At 38.9% G+C, this 20,251-nt stretch overlaps 1 protein-coding gene across 1 annotated transcript in view; it reads right to left on the bottom strand.

Moving 5' to 3' along the window:
• Positions 1–20,251, bottom strand: part of GUCY1A2 (guanylate cyclase 1 soluble subunit alpha 2) — a 136,303-nt gene that overhangs the window by 35,773 nt on the left and 80,279 nt on the right. Inside the window, exon 6 of the mRNA XM_041414458.1 lies at positions 6,897–7,040. Within this exon, the coding sequence (XP_041270392.1) occupies positions 6,897–7,040 (144 nt within the window). The remainder of the gene's footprint in view (positions 1–6,896; positions 7,041–20,251) is intronic.

The following is a 20,251-nucleotide window of genomic DNA, read 5'->3' as shown; positions in this document are numbered from 1 at the left end:
CCAGACATCTGAAGTGTTAGTTGGAGGCGTTTGTGCCTGGAATGACTGCTGAACCGTGAGAGATGTCACACCGTGACCTTAAAGCTAACCCCACAACCCAGCTGCATATCCTGTGCTCCCTGCAGGGATCTAAACCTTCAAATCCTGGCTGGTTTTCCCTGTGCATGTAGTTACAGCACCTGGAGAAGGAACTGAAAGTATCTGCTCAGCGTGAGGCACCAGGACAATGCTACAAGCTAGGTGCAGCCATCACAGCAAGGTTTAGTCTCCCTTAAGGAACAGGAAGCATGACTGAATTGCAGAGGTGTTCCCATGAACAGTTAGATCTACATACCGTGAGTCAAAGAGCTGTGAACATGCAGTAATCACTGTGACCTAATAACAGTGGGAAAGGTCACAAGGTGCTCTGAGTAACTACTCTGGTTTCTACAAACATGTTTTATCTCTGCCACGGGGTTGAGCAGAGATGGAATGGCACTTGTGCTTCCTACTCGCCAAAGACGAAATGTCAGAGAACACATGGCATGAGAGGAGAATGGCCAGGTCTAATGCCAAAACCTCTTCTCAGCTGATCCTCACATTATTAATTAGCCCCTTGCGTGTCTTTTAGGTCTCTCTCTCCCAGCAGTCATTAAAAAAAAAAAAAATCTTCATAGCTTTCTAGTTTACTCAAGTTCGGCTTAAACTAGGTTGCCAATCCCAATATCATGCCCCTGCCTGGGGCAAACTTAAACCTTATGTTGTGCAGAATCAAGTCCTTGTAGCTTTGAAAATCTACCTTTAGCACCTACTGCAGACTTTACCTAAGAACTGAAATATGTGCACCTGAAAGAATTAACAACCCTCTGGGAACCTTCCCTCTTCAGCAGATTAAGTGCCAGTCTAATTTTTCAGACCAGTTTCTTACACAAAGCTGCTGCTGTGCATCCACTAGTCATATAAACCCCACTTTGCCTTGTTACTGCAACACATGCAGTAACACTGTCCTACAGTGGGTATAACATACGACTGCATTTGACAAAGTCCCTACAAAAGAAAAGAAGTTGCAAATAATGAGTGTGGCTTGGGGCTTTTAAAGATCATTATTAAAGTCACACAAAAGGAAGCAGTTGAGTGAAAATTACTGTAGGGCTGAGGAAAGTGAATTTTCTCTTAGAGTAGTCTAACAAAACGTGCAATTTCCCACAGTCCTGGGGAAATGTGCTTCAATCAGCTCCTCTTGTTTTACATTTCCAAAGGCACTAGGCCAAACTGAGGAAGTGCAATCATGAACTCTCCCACGTCCAGGGAATCATCACCAGGGCTGACTTTGTCTCACCATCTCCCAAGCATGCTGTCAAGAAAAAGCACCAAGCTTCCCTGACATGCAGCTCTGAATGCTCCCCAAAACTGTCGTGATGCTCTAATGCTGCTAAACCGGCAAAACTACAGGCTCTGGAAAGTCTCTTAATGCAAAAGTTTATTTTGTGGAACTGTTTCTGATTTTTCTTTCAACACAAAGGCATTTCCAATTTCCAGTTCTGCAGGATTTTATATACCTTCCAGAGACTGATGTAGACATTAGGTACAAGGCAAAGTTGCTAGGAGACCACAGATGGAGCAAGGAGCATCGCAGGATCGCAGCAGCTTTTCACACAGGGTTGATGAGAATGCCTGCATCAGCACTCAACCCTTCACAACTTAAAACAAACCAGACAACCTTTTGCTGCTTACGTAAAGATGTGCATTTGGATAGAACTATTAAATTGTTATAAAACCAGCACACCATAACCTGAATGATAAGCAAGGCAGGAAATACTGAAAAGGATTGCACAGACAACACCTGCTGCTCTCTCTCATTGTTTTTGGGACTGGCCCCTTCACTTAAAAAATAGAAATCTCATTTATACAAATAAATGTTGGCACTTCCTACAAGGGTCCTGGACCCAAGTGGCATATCACTGAAATACAAAGGGGAATACTTAATGAACCAGCAGAAGACGGTATGCACTCTAAAATTCATTGCTCCTTTCCATGTTATTTAGAAAAGTGTGTTACTCACTGTGGCCATAAACCATTACAATCTACAGAGCCCTTCTGACACTTCTGTGCCCTTACTCACAAGTCTGAGTTCATGCTAGTCAAAATTACACTTGGCAAGCAGAGATTAGAGGTTTATCTAACTCAGGCTTTCATTGTTTCAGTCATCACCATTACAGGTATTTAAATAGACAACATAAACCAAAATTAATGCAGCTGCATGGCTGTAAGCTCATACATCTTAGACATGCTAAACTAATGGTTCTACCCATAAAGCTTTATTTCTCACCTATATATGGAAAGTTGAAATATAGAAAATCTGGATCACATCTAAAATTCAAATGGAAAAGCTGTAACTGATCAAATTTGTGAACCTCTGTTTCAGTTCAGCTCTTTCCAGTGGGATCATCCATCCTGAGAGGTCATTAACCTGTTCTTGAGGTAGGACTTACCTGACAAATATTAATTCATATATTTCATGATACAGTAGACACTGCAAGCATTTCAGATGAATACAGACTAAATTTTCCCTCTTCATTTAAGAGGGAACTACAATAACAAGTTTAGCCATACCTGTTCACACTGTCAGTGCTTGAAATTAGATGATGTTAATGCCTACACTGTTTGAGTGCAGCCTACAAATCCAATAATAAAATAGCTTTGGCAATGCACATCTGAAGGTTAGAAACTTCAAGTGATAATAAAGAAACAACTGAGCCAAGTACCAGATTATGTGCCATGCAAATGCAAGGTCCCATCTACCTCACCTGAGAATAAATTAATCACATTGAAGCCAGTATCACTGCACTACTCTGTTTAGAGTATTCCACAAACTAGTCATTAGAAAGTGAGCAAAAACAAAGGTAGGAGCATGTATTTGCTTCGGCTTGGGATTACAGTATTTACGGGTATAATTTTCATGTTATGGTAACATAAATAATTTCAAATATAGATGACATTTTTCTGCTGTAGAAAAACATCTTGCAACGTGTTTTGAATTGCTGTGGTAGGGCTCAACTGTTATGTTTTAGACAAGAACACCTGCACACAATTAATCTAAATAATAGTAGTTAATTTCAGCAGCTTCATGTAAATCGTTTACTTTTCCTCTGAGTTCCCAGTTCTTATCTCTTCATTACCCTACTACATAAACCTTCATACACCACAAAAAAGAGCAGATAGTTTTCTCTCGGGAAATCTCATTAGTGGAAACTAGGTATGTTCTGCCACAGCAGCCCTTTTGAAAAAAAACTGAAAAGGAGGTCTTTCTCTTTCTTTGGATATACACTACACATTGATTAATTTGGTAAGCTCTGAAGCATGATAAAAAGTTATCCAAGTAATAGTATTCTCTAGGAATTCCATATCTGCACTGCAACCTTTCACTGAAGGTCAATGCCCTGGAGAATTCCTCTTACAGTATTATCTCTAGCTATTAAAATTAATGTAATTCCACTTTATCTAACAAAAAAAAATGTAGTAAAGTACAAAGCACATCCTATACTCAAGTAACACTTACTTAAATGTAGGAGGCAATTTTAAATCAATATTTTCAGACTAAAGTCATAAAGCACTACATATAAATAGTTGTACAGAATATAAATCAAAGGAGTGCTTCCAAAGTAAAATTTTATGCTGAAAGGATAAAAACGTATATCAAATTTTACATGCAGTGTCTGAAGCAAAAGTCCCTCTTTTTTACTAAGGCCTTAGCTCATTCTAAAGTAATAGGATTTTGCCTCTAGTTGAACTGAGTCTAAAAAAATCACACAGGGGCCTGAAGCCTCCTCCATCACTCACAGGGGAATGATCAGCCCATTTTCTCTTACAAATATTTCTTTCTAAGAGGGCAGGCTGTGTTACATCACTGATGATAGGATTTGTGTGTTCTGCTATAATACAGCTCGCTCTCTCTTTCTGCAAAATAACAGTTCTTCATTACCCTTCAAGTCCCAGGCTGCTCACACAGGTATAAGGAGTGCTGGCACAGAGTCTCCATCCTGCTCACGCACTTGTGCTGCCTCTGGCTCTGCTGGAAGTGCTGAACACTTGAGTAGGTCTCAGCTGCACACCACGGTGCTCTCATCAGCGTGCTATGAGCTCTGACTCAGAACAGGGAGATCACCTGGATGCAAACCAGACCTGCTTCATACACCTGGCCACCATCCTGAGGTCCATCATGTGGGTTCTCTGCTTGTTTTTTCTGCCTCTGTCGGGGTCAGGATTGAAGGCACTTCATGTTTGGACTCAAGTGTTTATTGTTTCCTATCAGTGAAGCCGCCTCACAACCATCAGTTCTGCAGCCCTTCATTAGCAAGACACAGAATGGCTAACTGTCTCTTGTTACAAGCTCTTTTAAGACTAAACTGTCCAGTTAAGAAATGACACCTAGATTATTTGCCCTTTTAACCCAATAACTGATCCCTCGAAGCCCGCAATGAGGACTTTTCTGTCCAATTACAAAACATCACCCAAACCCATGAAGAAGAAGGAAGATGAACAACCTGCCTCTGCCCTAAAACGTCCATCTTCATATTTCTATATTCTAAAACCCCAAACTCTAGGTTTTCCACCCTGAGATATTACACTTCTAACGAACTACACACCTGTAATCCCAGTGCTATTAATCAATTTTGGAAGCCTTCTCCACAGCCTCAGGTGAAATGCAGTGCTCTCTTGCAAGTCTGTGCCTTTTAGCACAGAAAGTTTAAAATTCTCAGCATCTAGGGTTCCAACACATCACTGCTCACTGCCCACACTAGCATTGCTCTAAGAGGCAGATTTTTTGTGAAGTCTACATGGTTCTTCAAAAAAGTTATTTTTGTGATCACTACAATGAACACCTTCATATGATTACAGTCTACCCAGATAACAAGCCTCATTTCATCATCTACTAATGCACTTGATAGGAGAAAATCTTATCCTAAATTCCAGTTTATGTGTTATGGTATTTTTTTTTAATTTATTCATTTACTTTTTCATCCTAACTTTTTGAGACTTGAAGTATCACTTAATAAGATATTCACTGCTATCACAGGGATGAACATTTCAAGAACCACAAAAAGTAAATCCTTGCATTCTGGTGAATTCAGCCTTGAGATGGCAACAAAATACATCCATCAAAGTAATTTAGAAAATACATATATTCTATAAACCTTCACACAGGGCAATGTAAAAGTTAAGTCATATTTTTAAGAGCTGTCCAAGCACTTAAACATGTACAGGCTTGGGGCCATGACCACTTTCCTGAGAACCTTGTTTGAGTGCTTGACCACATCTTCTTTAAATCAAATCTGAACTTCCCCTGATGCTGCTTTAAGACATTTTAATGCACATGGAATATTTGCTAATGGGAATCTGTGGCACAATGGGCCCCTTCCTTTTTTGTTTTTAAATGAAAAACTGCCGACTAACAAAAATAGGGATCATTCTTGCCAATTTAACATTGTCTGGAAGGCAAAAGTCATGCCAACTGAATTTAGAATTAATGAGTATGTTCTTAACTGTGATGATCATTGACATAGCCACTAGGAAGAACTATGCATTCCTTGCCACTTGTAGGAGGACTCATGTGACAGAATGTAGAAGCTCAGCGCATAGACATCCACATTTAGGTTAAGCACATAGATCTCCCTTACAGACAACTGAAAAAGCACACATTTTTAGGGAGTGATTCATCTCATCCTAGAGTAGACATCTAAGCTAGGACAAACTAAAGTAGACTTCTCCAAAAGTCCTTAAGTGCAGTAGTTTACAGGGTAAATATATCCACATGAGAGGAACCCTAATCTTAATAAACTTCAAAACAAATCAGAACATGCCTCTATGAAAGATAAGCTTTATTTTTAAGCACAGCTTCCAGGTTGGGTACAATGGTAAGAACATTCTACAATATCACCCCTCCTGCGCTGAAATCTATTACACTTAAAACTGAAGAAGAAATTATGATGAGTTTCTCAGTACCTCTACTTTCCATTTAAGTATGATAAACTTTTTTCTTCTGAATTCCAAAGGAGGTTTATTAGCACTTTTTGAAAATATTTGGTTATTCCCAGCATTTTATTATACACATATTTCCTCTGCAATGTCTTCATGTCTTTCTTTTACAGGTTTTCTTATGCAGACAGTGAAAACAAGAGGAATTTTCTGAAAAATAATGTGTGGTAATGAGAACAGTCACAAAAAGAAAGTCTCGGAGTAAAACATACATCTTCAAAATTACCCTACAATTGAAGCAATGACTCAAAAGAAAGTGAAAATATGAAGAGGTTCCAGAAGACAGCTCTCCCAGCACATACCAGTGTAGTTAGCACATATAATTTCCTATAGTTATTGGAAAAACAAAATCAATCAAAAAATATATATTTTAGTAGAATTAAATTAACATCTGTTTGAAATAGTTTTATATCAAAACTGAAAATGCTGTATCTTTTGGTATCTTCAGTCTTTTAATGCTTATTTTGTGTTCAATGAATGTTCATATGAAGCTTTAACAGAATTTTCTTCAAGATGCATAGTCCAACATATTTTTTCAGCATGGTATTCTTTTGAATATGTTGGTATAGGACCAAAAGAAGCAGAACTGCAGAGAAACTCAAAAATTTTACAAAAGGACATCTGGCTTCCCCCTGCCCCCCGTAGCAAAGTAGGGTACAGAAATGGCATAGCATGGGAAGGAAGCACATTAACAGTGAGAAAGAGCAGGCAGTCCCCAGATCCTTCTTTTATGCAGGTTTACACTGATTTGGAGAAGAGGCCTGTGGCCATCAGAGCTGCAGACATAGTGATGCAAGTGTCAACTCTCTGGCACAGAACACAAGGAAATGAAGCAGGTCGTGTATCACTGACTAGCTGAGAATAAAGAGCAAAGGGGTTACCTTAATCGGGCTTCCATCTGGAGTAAGAACCTCTTCTGAAAGCTCCATCATCTTCAGTGCCATCAGGGCAATGGCTTTGGCATGACTAAGGCTTTTCTTATGGAGCCCTGCTGCAACGCAGTACGCATCACCTATTGTTTCCACCTGCAGCAATCAGACAAATGCGGTGTTATGGTGTGATAATGAGAGAGGAACCCTGCCATTAGGGATGCAATCAAATAGCAGTGCTTAAAACACGCAAGCAAAACATCCATAAATAAGCAATTAGACAAAAGAGCATAATTACCTGAGTCTGCAAACAGGTACAGTGAAAACCCACAAGCAACAGCACAGTGGTTTATCACCTAGTAACCAAAGACCGTCTAGAACAGTGTATGGCGTCAGCTGAGATAGGACAACATTCTCCCACAGCAGTAACACAGAAAATTGCATTTTCCTAAATGAGAAATCACTTGCAGCTTCATTTCATAAGATCCTGGCTGAGTTTGCTGTTGGGTGATAGTAATGCCGCATAATTATAATTCGTAATTAGTATTTGATATGCTAGAAAATTATATCAGGAAGAGAATTAGAAAAAGCAAAACATCACCATAAAAACAGTGAAGACTATCTAACTTCTCACTAGCAGATAGCTCTTCCTGGTATAATTTACAAATAGATGCTATTACTACACACTTCTGCCTGCACCTTTGTCCCTTATTTTCAAATAAGAATTGATGTCTCTCTCCACCATGCAGGCTGTCTTACTCTGCATTCCCTACCTGCAGGCATGAAGTTCAACAGAAGGACCCCTCTGGTCTCTTCAGGCAGGCCTTACTGCTCTCTTATCCTGATTTGCTTTAAAAAGAGCTGGCCCCCAGGAGGAAGTGGGAGCAAAATAAATTGCAGAAGCCCTCTGGCTCTGGATAAAGGCAGCCTGAGAAACACTGCAGCCCTCAAAGCCTGCAGCTTTATTTACAGCATTGTGTTTTGCCGTCTGTTTGCTCACATATCTGTAACATTCTCACACAAAATCTATTAACATGAGCACAAGAAGACCTCAAGAATTAGTTTAGGTTTTGTGACATAACTAATCTGGCTTTCACCCTGCACACAACACTACAGGAACGCCAGAAAATGCTTCAGCAAAGACTAGGGTGAGAAGAAAGCAGGCACTGGGAAAGGAGTAATTCAGAGAATAAATATAGCTGATTCTTCTCTCAGCAGAGAATCTACTAAGTAGCAGGCCTGGATCTTCTCAGATTAATTTCCAGTCTTGATAAACTGGAAATAGTATCTCAATACAAACAGTACCTGAAATAGTAAGCATCACACGTAAATGTACACAGAGCATGAACCTAGAACAGGTTGAGCAAATACTTCCACCACCAAACTTAATCTTCTGCAAGCCCATTGTGAAGTTTGCCACCTTAACCCTTCTGGCTGATTGTGCAGGAGGATGTAAATATAGATAAGAAGCTGAGGGTTTCTCATGAGCTGAGACAGCCATTAGAGCTCCTTCAACACCTCTGAAAGCTCCTAATAGTACTTGTATATAGAACAAAATATGTAGGAGCAATCAATACTGCTGTCGGCCTCTTTGCCATATCTCAGGACATCTGTTCACAAGAAGCAGACACCACCAATGCCCTGCAGTTTAGGAGTTTGTTTTTCCAAAGATAAATGGATGGGCAAGAATATATCAATGGCTGGTGAAAAAATGTAGAAACTGGGCAAAAAGAAAAAACAAGCACAGTGATAAGAAGTATTAGAACTTAAAACAACAGTTTGGAAGAAACAGATGTTTAAAAATGCTCTAAATTGGAAGGAAGCATTAGCAGAAACCCATTGTCATTCTTTAAATCATGAATGAACATCAGTAGGAAAAGACTCAAAGGGGTTACTACAGAAAGAGCTGAGTCTATGATGTCAACTACAAAAATTAAATACAAAATCTGTTCCTTGTTGAATGACCTCATTTCAGAATTACTTTTCCACTAAAGTTGGTTGCATAGATGTGGGATCATATACTGTTCCTGCAGTGTTCAGAAAAAACTTGTTAGCTTCTTCCCCCTTGGAAATTTCCATAGCTGTAACTCAACAGCTAAATTCCACACACTGAATTTTACTACCAGAAAAATGGGACGGAATCTGCCTTATATTAATCTTTATATAAAAATAAAACTATAATGTTTATTACCATTACTCTTTAAAGTGCTTGTTCCTATAGAGTTCATCTGACAGCAATACTGGAGAAGCAGGGGAAGGACTATGACCACTTAGACTGACCTGGTGGTTTAAACTGGATGTGATGAGTACTGACAGGCCTGTCTAATGAGTTATCATTCCATAACCCTGTTTTCAGTCACTTCTAGGATTTTCCCCAGCTAAGCATTTAAGCTGAAAGTTTTATTATGAGTACCTCCACCAAACTTTAACCTTGGTTCCATCCTTCTTCAAAATCAGATTTGACAAATCTTTCGAAAGTTCCAGGAGTTCTTGTCATTCAGATTGTCCACGGCATTTTCATTTGGTCCACTTGTATGGAGTCATAAAATCATGGAATGGTTTTGGTTGGGACATTTCAAGATTATCTCATTTCAGCTCCCCTGCCATGGACAGAGACACCTTCCACTAGACCAGGCTGCACAAAGCCCCATCCAACCTGGCCTTGAACACTTCCAGGGATGGGGCATCCCCAGCTCCTCTGGGCAGCCTGTGGCAGTGTCTCAACACCTTCATTGTGAAGAATTTCTTCCCTGTACCAAATACAGTCACTTTTGGTTCACAACCAATGACTGTTGTCCTGTAACAACAGGCCTTGGTAAAATGTCTCTCTCCATCTTTCTTATAAGCCCAATTTATACATCAAAGGTCACTACAAGATCTTCTCTCTTCTAGGTGAAACAACCCAACTCTCTCAGTCTGTCTTCACAGAAGAGGTGCTCCAGCCCTCTGGTCATTTTTGTGGCCCTCCTCTGGACTCCCTCCAAGACATCCATGTCCTTTTTTTGCTTAGGACACCAGAGCTGGATGCAGTACTGCAGGTGGGGTCTCACCAGAGCAGAGCAGGAATCACCTGCCTTGACCTGCTGGCCACATTTTTTTGATGCATCCCAGAGTATGGGTGGCTGTCTTTGGCTGCAAGTACACATTACTGGCTCATGTCTAATTTTTCATCTACCACTATTCCCAAGTCCTTCTTCAGAGGGATGGTCTCAATCCATTCATCCACCAGTGTGTATTAACACCGGGGATTGCCCTGACCCAGATGCAGAACCTTCACTTGGCACTTCACAAGGGTATATGAGGACATTAAAATAGAGACTGCAACAAAAGTGACACATCACACTTCAGAATTTCAGGCTGGGTCCTTGAGTGAGTCAGATGCACACAGGGAAGAAGGGAATTTCTCTTGTCTCAGCTGAGGAGTAGCAATTGGACTAGAAATACAAAGTACTTCTTATAGCTTGCTCCGAAGTATCATCTGGGTACATCCTGAAACTGTGCTCACCAGAGAGCAACTTACTCCATAAATATTCAATCAATAGGATTAAAAGAAAAGGCAGGCACTACTCAAAGTGTCTAAAAATTGCTGCATTCAGATCTATTTGATACTCTTCAAGATGATGATATACAGCAATAAAACTCCAGAGGAAATCTCTACCATGTGATAAACTAGATTCTGAGTTTTTGACTTTGTAATGTGGCTTTTAAGATGCATTAGTAGTAGTATATTCCATTTTTATATTCTTCCTAGACACATATGCAGGAAAAGATATTTTGCTTTCAGTATTTTAAGACTGGAATTCCTGCTGCTTTTAAAAAGTGAAATATATTCTGTTCTGAATATTAAAGCTGTTTTTGCATATGACCAACAGTTTACCATTAATAAGATTTAGTATATATTTTTTCTAATTAAATTATAGTTTCTTACTGCTCCTAATAGTTCTAGATACTCACTAATTGCCTGGCCTACTGTTATCAACTTTTCTTCCCTTTTCAGTGATTTATACTTACCATAGCCAGCTTCATTAGAGTATTCATTAATTGGGAATTAATACACAGTACCATAAAAGAGAAGTTGAACTTGTATTTCAAAATTACACCAATTTCTAAAAACTGCATAATAGAATTTTTATTCTTAACTAACAAATGAAGAATCCAGGAAGCACTGCAGCTACCTACACTGCTATTCAAAAGCCACCTCTAAAGACTTCTGAAACTCTCAAGTCACTGGAACTGTCCAAATGTTTTCCAGGCAGGCCCTCAAAAAATCCTATATTAAAGTTACAAATTAGTTGAAGTGGTTGTGTGTACTCTACAGTTCAGGAAAACTTTCTAGACAGTTATCCCAACACTGCTGAATAATGAAGAGTGATAACGCAGGTAATTGCAGCAGGAAGCAAACACCTTCTGCCATCAAGAAGTCATTTTCTTTATAGCCAGCTTCTGTTAGTCCTCAGTAGATACTGTATGTCTGCTTTAGATGTGAACTGCCATTTTCACAGAGGATGAACCCTACAGAAATTGTCTTACAGTCACTTAACCTTAATTCATAACCATTTGAGATGGAATATGATTTGCAGATCAATTTGGTAGCACAGAAGTCAGAATGTAATTCCTCAAATTCTAAAGTGTCCAGAGAAAAGAGATTAATAACCTGACCCCTGGGCAGCTCCAACAGCCCTCTTCCAACTACCAGTAGCTAAACCTTGTGTTATCTCTTTTATTGAACTGAGAAACTGGAAGTTTTAGCCAAATTATAGTCCTAGATATAAAGTCAGGGTGCTGTTCCAGTGACAGTTTTTAACGGAAAACCTGGTACACTGAAGTAACACCCCTGCTTTGCATCCTTCATCCTGAATTCATGAATATGCACCAGTCATTAACTTTCTGAACTTCTAGAGGTAACAAAAGAACTGAAGTGTCACACTTCATTTTACAGCATGACACACATGGGGCAGAGATACCATTTTGTAAGTGAAACCTGAAATGGCAGGCTGAAGATTTTTCACCCAAAATACTCAGGAATTCAAAGATTCAATTCTAATGAGTCCTACTCAGAACCTTTTTCAAAGCACAGCTTGGAAATAAACATTAAAAAATAGAATTGCAGGGGTCACTGTGGCAATTCTAATCTGAAATTTCTGCTGCAATCAGAAATACTAAATACATTGAAAGAAGTAGCTGGAGGGAGAACTGGCTCTAGTTTTAGTTCTGTCTCTCTCAGCAGGTTTCCTGTCAAAACCTAATATATAACTTGTATTACAAATATTACAATGGAGTACTCACTACTATTTTTTTCAGGTAAGAGACACAAATAAGTCTGAGTGCAGTTTGTGTGTTTTTAATGGGTTAAATTATACTTATATCAATCATGTTTCTTTGTTTACAATCAAAATGAAATACATACCAAAAATGGGTCTGAAAATTCAAAAGTTGCTGTCTTTTTTCAGCAAGAAAACCTACCTTTAACAGCATGTCTTCTGTAGATCCTTCACCTTCCTCTGTAGGGTACTTATGTACTATTGTTTTCATCTCTAAATACTCACAGGGCTGCATACATATTTATTGTATCTCTCGTAAGGTCTGTAATATTTAGTACCCATTTGACTTACGATAATTTATGTCACTGTCCCTTATAGCCTGTTCAACAGTGGGGTTTTTCCAAAATAAATTGGAAATAAAAAGTGAGACTGCTTTTCAGTTCAGGATAAAGGACTACAGAATACTCCGGCTACACAGAGATGACCAGAATATAGGATTACTCTGGTAAGCAAATATGTAAGAATTGCATATCAAATGTTTGTTTAAGGCTTCTCTTCCTCAAGAAAAGAGGAAAAATACGCTGCTCAAATTTTTTGTGTGTGTTCTCCACTGACATATATGGGTACTCTATATAAGCGTATCATACACACAAAGTTTAGATAGAACAACCAGACTTAGATATTCTTTAGCCATGTCTTGATTTCTTACCCTTCTTTTTATAGAGTAGCAGATGTTTCTTCCAATTGAATTGAGTTTCCATATGCATCCAATCCTGCTTGTGGTCTCCCCCCTTTCTGCTATTTTAATCACCAGAAATATTTATTTCTGCTTAAGTAAGTATGTGTTCATAATCACTGTAATTTTAAGTTGGCAAGGAAACTTGGAATATTAAACAATTTCTCTATGCTCCACACCCTGTTTACAGACACAGGATACAAAGTGTATATGCTATGTTTAGCTGAAGAGAGGATCATTACTAAATTGTTTCTTATCACATATGAGTAATCTGCCAATAGCCTGAATCTATCCTACTGCTGGGAGATACTCTATAAAACTTAATTTTATAAAACTGAAATAATAAACAGTAGTTGCAATTATATAATTTCCTCTTAAAGAGCTTGGGAGTGAAAAAACCAGAAACAATGAGCAGGGAAAGGGGTAATGCTTTACCTAATTGCAGTTTAATGTTCTTCTGTTCATCACTTAACTATTCTCTCAGAGAAAACTTACTTTTCTTGTTTGTTTGTGGGTCATTTTTTAACCTGCATTGAAGAGCATTATTCTCCATCTTAACCTGCCACTCCTTTTGCCTGTTTCCCATGCATGTTTGCCTTCTCCCACAAAAATACAGACACAGCGCTCTCAGTGCATAAAATGTCTACTGAGCAGTTAACACTTTTCAAAATACAGCATGTAAAAAAAAATCTAGAATTTTAAAATATATCTGTATTTTATAACAAAATCTGTGGGGTGTTTTTCCTGATCATAACATTTTTTGCACCTGCATCAGCCTACAGTTGATACCAAATGAGAGAGACAGGTCAATTGTCAATTTGTTCTAGGGCTTGGCTACCATCCTCAGTGACTTGTACAGACAGGATGAATTGGAAGCTTCTGAAATTCAGTAAGGACATGTGCAAAGTCCTGTCCCTGGGAAAGAATTTCTCTGGAACTGATACAGCCAACTTCCTGAAGAGTGGCTCTTTGGGAGAGACCCCGGGGGTCTTGCTGGGCAGTAAATGTCACACGGGCCAGCAATCAGTCCTGGGAACAAAGATGGCCAATGACATTCTGGAGGCATGAACAGAGGCCAGGGAAGTGCCAATTACCCCCCACTCAGCACTTGTTAGATACCACATCCACTTTGGGGGTCCTCAGTGCAAGACAGAGATTGATAAACTGGGTCCAAGTCATTGGGGCCAGCAAGATGGTGGGGGCTGCAGCACCTGGGAAAACAGGCTGGGAGAGCTGAGCTTGTCCAGACTGGAGCAGAGATGGTTTCACAGTGCTTGAGGGGATACAAGTGGGCTCTCCACAGTGGTGGAGGGTGAGAGAGCAAGAGAAAAAATTAAATCAGCATCCTTACGGATAAGGAAAGAGGGAAAGCTGTGAAACACTGACAACAAGGTCTTACTCAAATAAAAAGAAGCTTTTTAAAGCAATCAAGCATCTGCAGACAGTGAAGATTTTCATAGATGCTTCAGCAAATATGGGGATAAGGAACATAATCTTTTTTATTTTAGGGGGTAAATCTTGAAATGAAAATGCTAGAAAGAAGTTTGCTCTATGTGCCTGACATTTCATAAGTAGCTCACAAGGCATATATTACTTCTTCAAGCAATCACATTCAGTACTATCAAGTACAGACCATTAAAACACACTGTTTTGGCAAGGTATATTTCTAAGGTAGTCCAAGCTTTAACTATATGGTGTGCCCTGTTCTCAAATATAGTTATTAATTTTGTTACTAACAGTTTCTATGGGACTGAGCAATGATGAGGTGTTTTGACAACAATCATCACATTCATTTGTATAACTTATAGAAATTCAAGCTTTGAATTAATCACTATAGTGTTCTAAGGAACTCTATTGAGAGACAACAGAATATCCGTGCTCAGTGGCAATGGGAGTTACTCCAGTGGCACTGTAACAAAAATCAAAGAAGGTAGGAAGAAATAACTTGAGTGGATGCTGATTGTATGAGAGAAATTAAAATGCAGAAAAAACTTCCTTTAGTCCAGTTAAAATACTCTGTGCATTAACCATAACATGGCATCAAACTATAACATTATTCAATAGCCATAAAACACATGAAAAGGAGATTACACTAGCAAGGAAAAAGCAGTATTTCAGCTGCAGCTGCATCTTACAGACTGCAAGTTGGTAAAATGTAGCAGCTGTAATCTAGCTGGATGAGATTCAGTTCACCTAACCAGAAATATGTCTAATATTGAATATTAGAATTTGAATATTTTAATATGAGCTATTCACTCTCAATTCTCTTCATAATCAACGAACTGAATGGAAACTCTTGCAGTTACCTGACCTGTGCTAAGAACCTCCTTCACAAAAAAAGTCTAACACTTTAAAAAAATTCACACTTACCCTATAAAATCAAACCTTCTTCTGTTGACTGTGAGGACAAGTCTAAATTATTAACTCTATGCTAAAAGGAGCATATTTTCACCTCTATCTCAGAACTGTAGAAAAGGAAGAATTAACAAGACTATGCGAAGAGGCAGAAGGACAGATTGAACCTGGAAGGTCACAGAGGCAGATCAATTTTCAAAGAAGGACATGGAAAGTTCTGCAAAATCAAACAGTCCTTTAGGGAAGCTGATCTCTAGATTGTCAGATGAACCAGTGGAAAACCTTTCTACACTCCACAGATCAGTTTCCTTTCCAGTCTTTGAGATTAATCCAGAACAGCATTTATTGGAGGTATGAACCTTAAGTGATTCTTATGATGACCTTAACAGCAAAATCAATGCCTTCCAGCATATTATTTTGATTTGAACACTTGGATTTCATTTCTTAAGGAGCAAAGTCAAAGTTCTATACATAGTCCTCAGCCAAGACTTGCTGGAGCACATCTTAGCTTCCTGCATACCCAGGCTGCATTTCCATGGTGGCATGTAAATATTAAAGGAGATGGTTTTAGAAGTTTCATCCCAGCATGAGGCCAAAATTCAGGATGTGAATGGAAACGTCAATGGAAATTATCAGGAACTACAGCAAAGACCTATACTTTCACAAAATATTCATATAAATATCCTGTTTATCCATATTTCATTCCATCTGCAAGACTGAACTACACAGTACCTCAAAACTATGTATTTCTTTTATGAAAGCTGAAATGTCTTCCCTCTAAAGGAATACAGTCAAATTCAGGCTTAAGATGAAATTCTTGCAAGTCTAACTTAAAGGAAACCTTTGAAGTTATTAGTATCTCCCAAAGGCTTTTCTTTCATCTGTTTTCTGCCCTAAGTTGTACAGCAGGAGAATAAGGAAAAGGCTGTGGTATACAGCAACATGATGCTTCAGACTTATCATTAGGGCTTCATTATTCCCGTCCATGACTTCTAGTCCAGCAGCAAACAGGACAGTTCTTAACTGGGTATGGGACAAAAAGTGAAGAAAATGGAGATTCTCTCCATATTAGTTTTAAGCCAGCAATCTCAGCACTTATCACAGGAACAATTCATTTGATATCCATATTCTACCTCAAGATGTTATTTACATCTGCCATATTTCCTGCTACCCAAATTATTCTCACAGTATCTCTGCAGATCAGTCATAACCTTACAATGTTCTCATTCACAATGGAACTCATATTATCAAGCGTCAGTCACGCAAAAATGAAGCTTCAATTCAGTCTACTCATCTATACTCTTTCTATAGTAACTGAAGAGAAAAATGATTTTTCAAGGCATGACATATTCCACCCTGAATCCTGTAAACCTCTTTTTTCCCATTTAGTACAGCAGGGTGCAAATGTGTGTATCTTTGCTTAATTGCCTGCATCCATGCCCAGACTGTCATTTGATATACAAGACCCCTCCCATGTTGTCATCAGCTTGCTTTTCTGAGCATTTCCTGAAAAACAGGTTTATGTGGGCCACAGGCTTAGTTTGTGAAACTCCCAGAGGACTCTAGGGGAGCTCTGTGCCTTTGGAAGTGCACCACAGTGGGCCTGTTCCTGCTCCCACAGAGTACCCCAAGCCAGGAGAACTGCGTGACTGTGCTGACTGCTAGTGCTACAACACCATTTGTCACCACAACAGCAAGATCCTGCTTAGCTCAAAAAGTCCTGGGTCTTGCCATGCATATTTTGGCATGCAGGTCAGGGGATGTTATTAATCAGTAAGTGCAGGGAGAGCAGATGTGAAGTATTTTGGGGAGCTTATGGTATGAAGACTTGAACAAGTCATTTAACCTAAAACACAGATTCTAAGGAAAGAAATAACAAATAAACATGCTGGAGGGAAACCAGATAAGGTTATTTCCCTGAGACATTAAGTGTGTGTGCTCTTTCTCTGGAGGCGGTATAACTGCAGTTCAGAAAAGCCTCCTCTGAGCTTGGACTAGGTATTCTTGATCCTGAGATAGGTCTAGATCCACATTTCTGTCCACATTGCAAAGAGTGAATACTGTCCTTTTTCAAATTAAACAAAACCTGTTTGGCTTTTTGCTGTTTGTGGATACAAATTAAGGCCTAATTCTGTTTGCATGTTCAAGTTTACTCTAAGTTTTTTCTGCTGCAAAGATTTGTCAGCAAAGCTTTGAAACAGTTGAATTTTGCAACACTGATGAAGCTTAACAGTATCAGTCAGCATTAAAGCACTATTTATAGGTTTCCAAATCCCTGGTATATTATAAAAAACTTTCTGCTTTGGAAAGGATTATAAAGTTTTCAAGACAGGATCTGAGAACCCACTTGTTTTCAAAGAATGTCCTTCAGTTTTTACTTAGTGTTTCACCCTCTTAGCTGCTGTCTCTAATGTTTTCAAAATCAATTCCTAGGCAGTGAAATCTTGCGCCCAAGTTTCAAGGTAACTTTGCAACACTTTTATGACATGACATTCTGCTTTTGGAAATACTTCAGGAAAACTCCTCCCATGTGAGAAGGGATGGATTACAGGCGTCCACCTATGAAGTTTAGAACTCTGTTCCTCTTGTGAAGCTCATTTTTTAAAAGAAGTGACTTCCTATAAAACCAAGCTCCTTTCCCAGGAGCCTAATTAAGAAGCAATTGCTCTTACCAGGCCTGAGGGCATCTTATTTTTAGCGAATTTAATGATGCTACATAGTGGCAAGTTCAGGAGCATTTTGCAGGAAAAGCTGTGTTTGAACTCTTTCTAAAGCACCTACTTAGCAGTCTTAAGCACAGATCTTTCAGTATGCAATATATGGAGAAACTCTTTCATCTACACTGTAATTCAGAGTGCTATTTCCTTTACAGAAGAAAAAAGGCAAACAGTACTTGCCATGTAGAATTACTACCTAATATCTTAAAAGAGGGGGTTTTTTTCAGTAGTTAAAAAGAGTCATGTCAGAAGACTTGCAATCTACATGTCGCCAGCATTAGGTTTGCACACAACAGCCATGGAATACAAAGTTCATAGTGCATAAATGATTTCTCTCTTCTGTAGGCAAATATGAAACTGCAAAAATCAGACCAATTATCTCTGATGAACAGAAAACTTCCTGGATGGTATTCTGCCTTATTGCAATATCAAAGTGCAGAACTATTTAAGAAAATAAGAAACTATTAAAATAATCATGTATGACCCAAGAGACACATTTTAGTTTAATGTGACTGTCCTTAGCCCAATGTAAGTGTGGTCTTAATTTGCCATAGGTATCCCCAGTATTTAAACTTCTAGTGAACCAGAACATCTTCCTCAAGGTTATACAGGCTTTAATTTATGTGTCCTGAAATTCTTATGTCATCTAGTTTATATAAACTTACTTAAGTGTCCTCCATGTTCCTTTAAATAATTTAATAAATTAAGGGGCAGTTATGAATGCTGTTTGCATGAATGAAAATGTTGCATCTTGGTACATGACAGTCCAGCCAGACTGCTTAAAAATGAAAAGAGCCGAAGCAGATGAAAAGTGAAGTTAATTTTCTTCAGTCCCTCAGAGGTACTAAAATTTAGAAGGTGGAAAAACTGGACAGAATAAAACAAAGGACGCAGCATCAGGGACATAGCATCTGTGTGCTGGCTGCAAGATGGAATGCCCTTAGCCATGGTTCCTGTCTGGCCACAGTATGTGGGCTTGCCCCTCAGTTTGGAGCAGGGAGGACACCCTTCTTGGTCCTGTTCAAGTTACAGCTTATAGCCAGGCTTCACATACAAACTGAGGACTTGGAAAGTGCTCACAGGACCTGTAAGCTGGACACAGACTATAAGGCTCCCATGCAACTTCAGAGAAATGGACCAGGGCAGTTACAAACAAATGTGTGGATTCCAGTTGAGAGAAAAGTGAAAGGAGAGAGACCAAAAACAGAAAAAAAAAAAAAGAAAAAAAAAATTATATACAAGTATGGCATTACTGAAGAAGTAGACAAGTAGTTATATACAGAAACAGAAGTCCTAGGCTCTTTATAGGGTTCTTGGGTGATGTATTGCAGGAGAACACACACAGATGTTTTAGTGCTTTCTGCAGGGCTGTATGTTTATAAAGCAAAGAATAACTCTTCTGGAGACTGAGCGTCTGTTTGCTTCATTTGCAGATCTCCCTGAAGACAGAAAGTGTAAATTGTCCACAAGGCTGGAGAAAAATACATGCTTAAAGGAATGGGAAGTCTTAAAATATTCTTGAGTTCTTGGGTGGTGTTACACCAGATCTGCAGGGAAAATCCATGGAACACTTTGTGCTTCCTTTTTTTTTTCTTGGATTTTTCTTTTTTTCCCTTAACCCAAGAACACTTCTGAGTTCCCCAAAGAGACAGCTGCTTTGCTCTAACTTTATACTAGAGTAAGACATGCCAGTGTGCCAGCAAGTCCATGTCCACAGGCAAAGACTTCAAGGAGGAGAAAGTGTCATAGCCAGCTCAAAGACAAGAGAAAGAAGGTTCAGAAACTCTCTGTGGTGGGACCCAAACAGAGCAATGTGCTGAAGGCAGCTCTACCAGGCTGAGTGGCTCTGCAGAGAGAGCGAGCTTCTGGGCTGTGAAAATTTTTTTTGTATTGCCCATTTTCATCTATTACACATTCAAAACCCACTGACTTTAAGCTATCAGGAAGAAGCAATACCTAGTGCACTGGTAATCCTCAGAATTGCGCCATTCCATTTTTAAAAAAAGGTATCTTGTAATATTTTATGTGTTCTGTACTGCTCATGTAAGAGTATCACTATCATTTTATATATCTTAATTGCATTTCCTGCATCTTGCAAATGCCTAAGCTGAAGTTTAGAATTTCAAACCTTCTCAAAAATGCCATGTATTTGCACAGAACTTAAAAGGTTAAAACTGGATGGAAATATGGCTAAAATTGTGGCCATAGATTTTATATGAAAACTTGGAGACTATGTTTTTTAACTTATGAAACACAAAGCCTGGAAAACTTCAGAATAATCTAAAGCTCATGACCCTG

Source organism: Onychostruthus taczanowskii, unplaced genomic scaffold (assembly GCF_017590055.1).
Source record: "Onychostruthus taczanowskii isolate IOZ18803 unplaced genomic scaffold, ASM1759005v1 scaffold105, whole genome shotgun sequence".
Classification (NCBI taxonomy): domain Eukaryota; kingdom Metazoa; phylum Chordata; class Aves; order Passeriformes; family Passeridae; genus Onychostruthus; species Onychostruthus taczanowskii.
The sequence above is the reverse complement of the archived record's forward strand: the minus strand, read 5'-3'. Positions and strand labels throughout refer to the sequence as shown.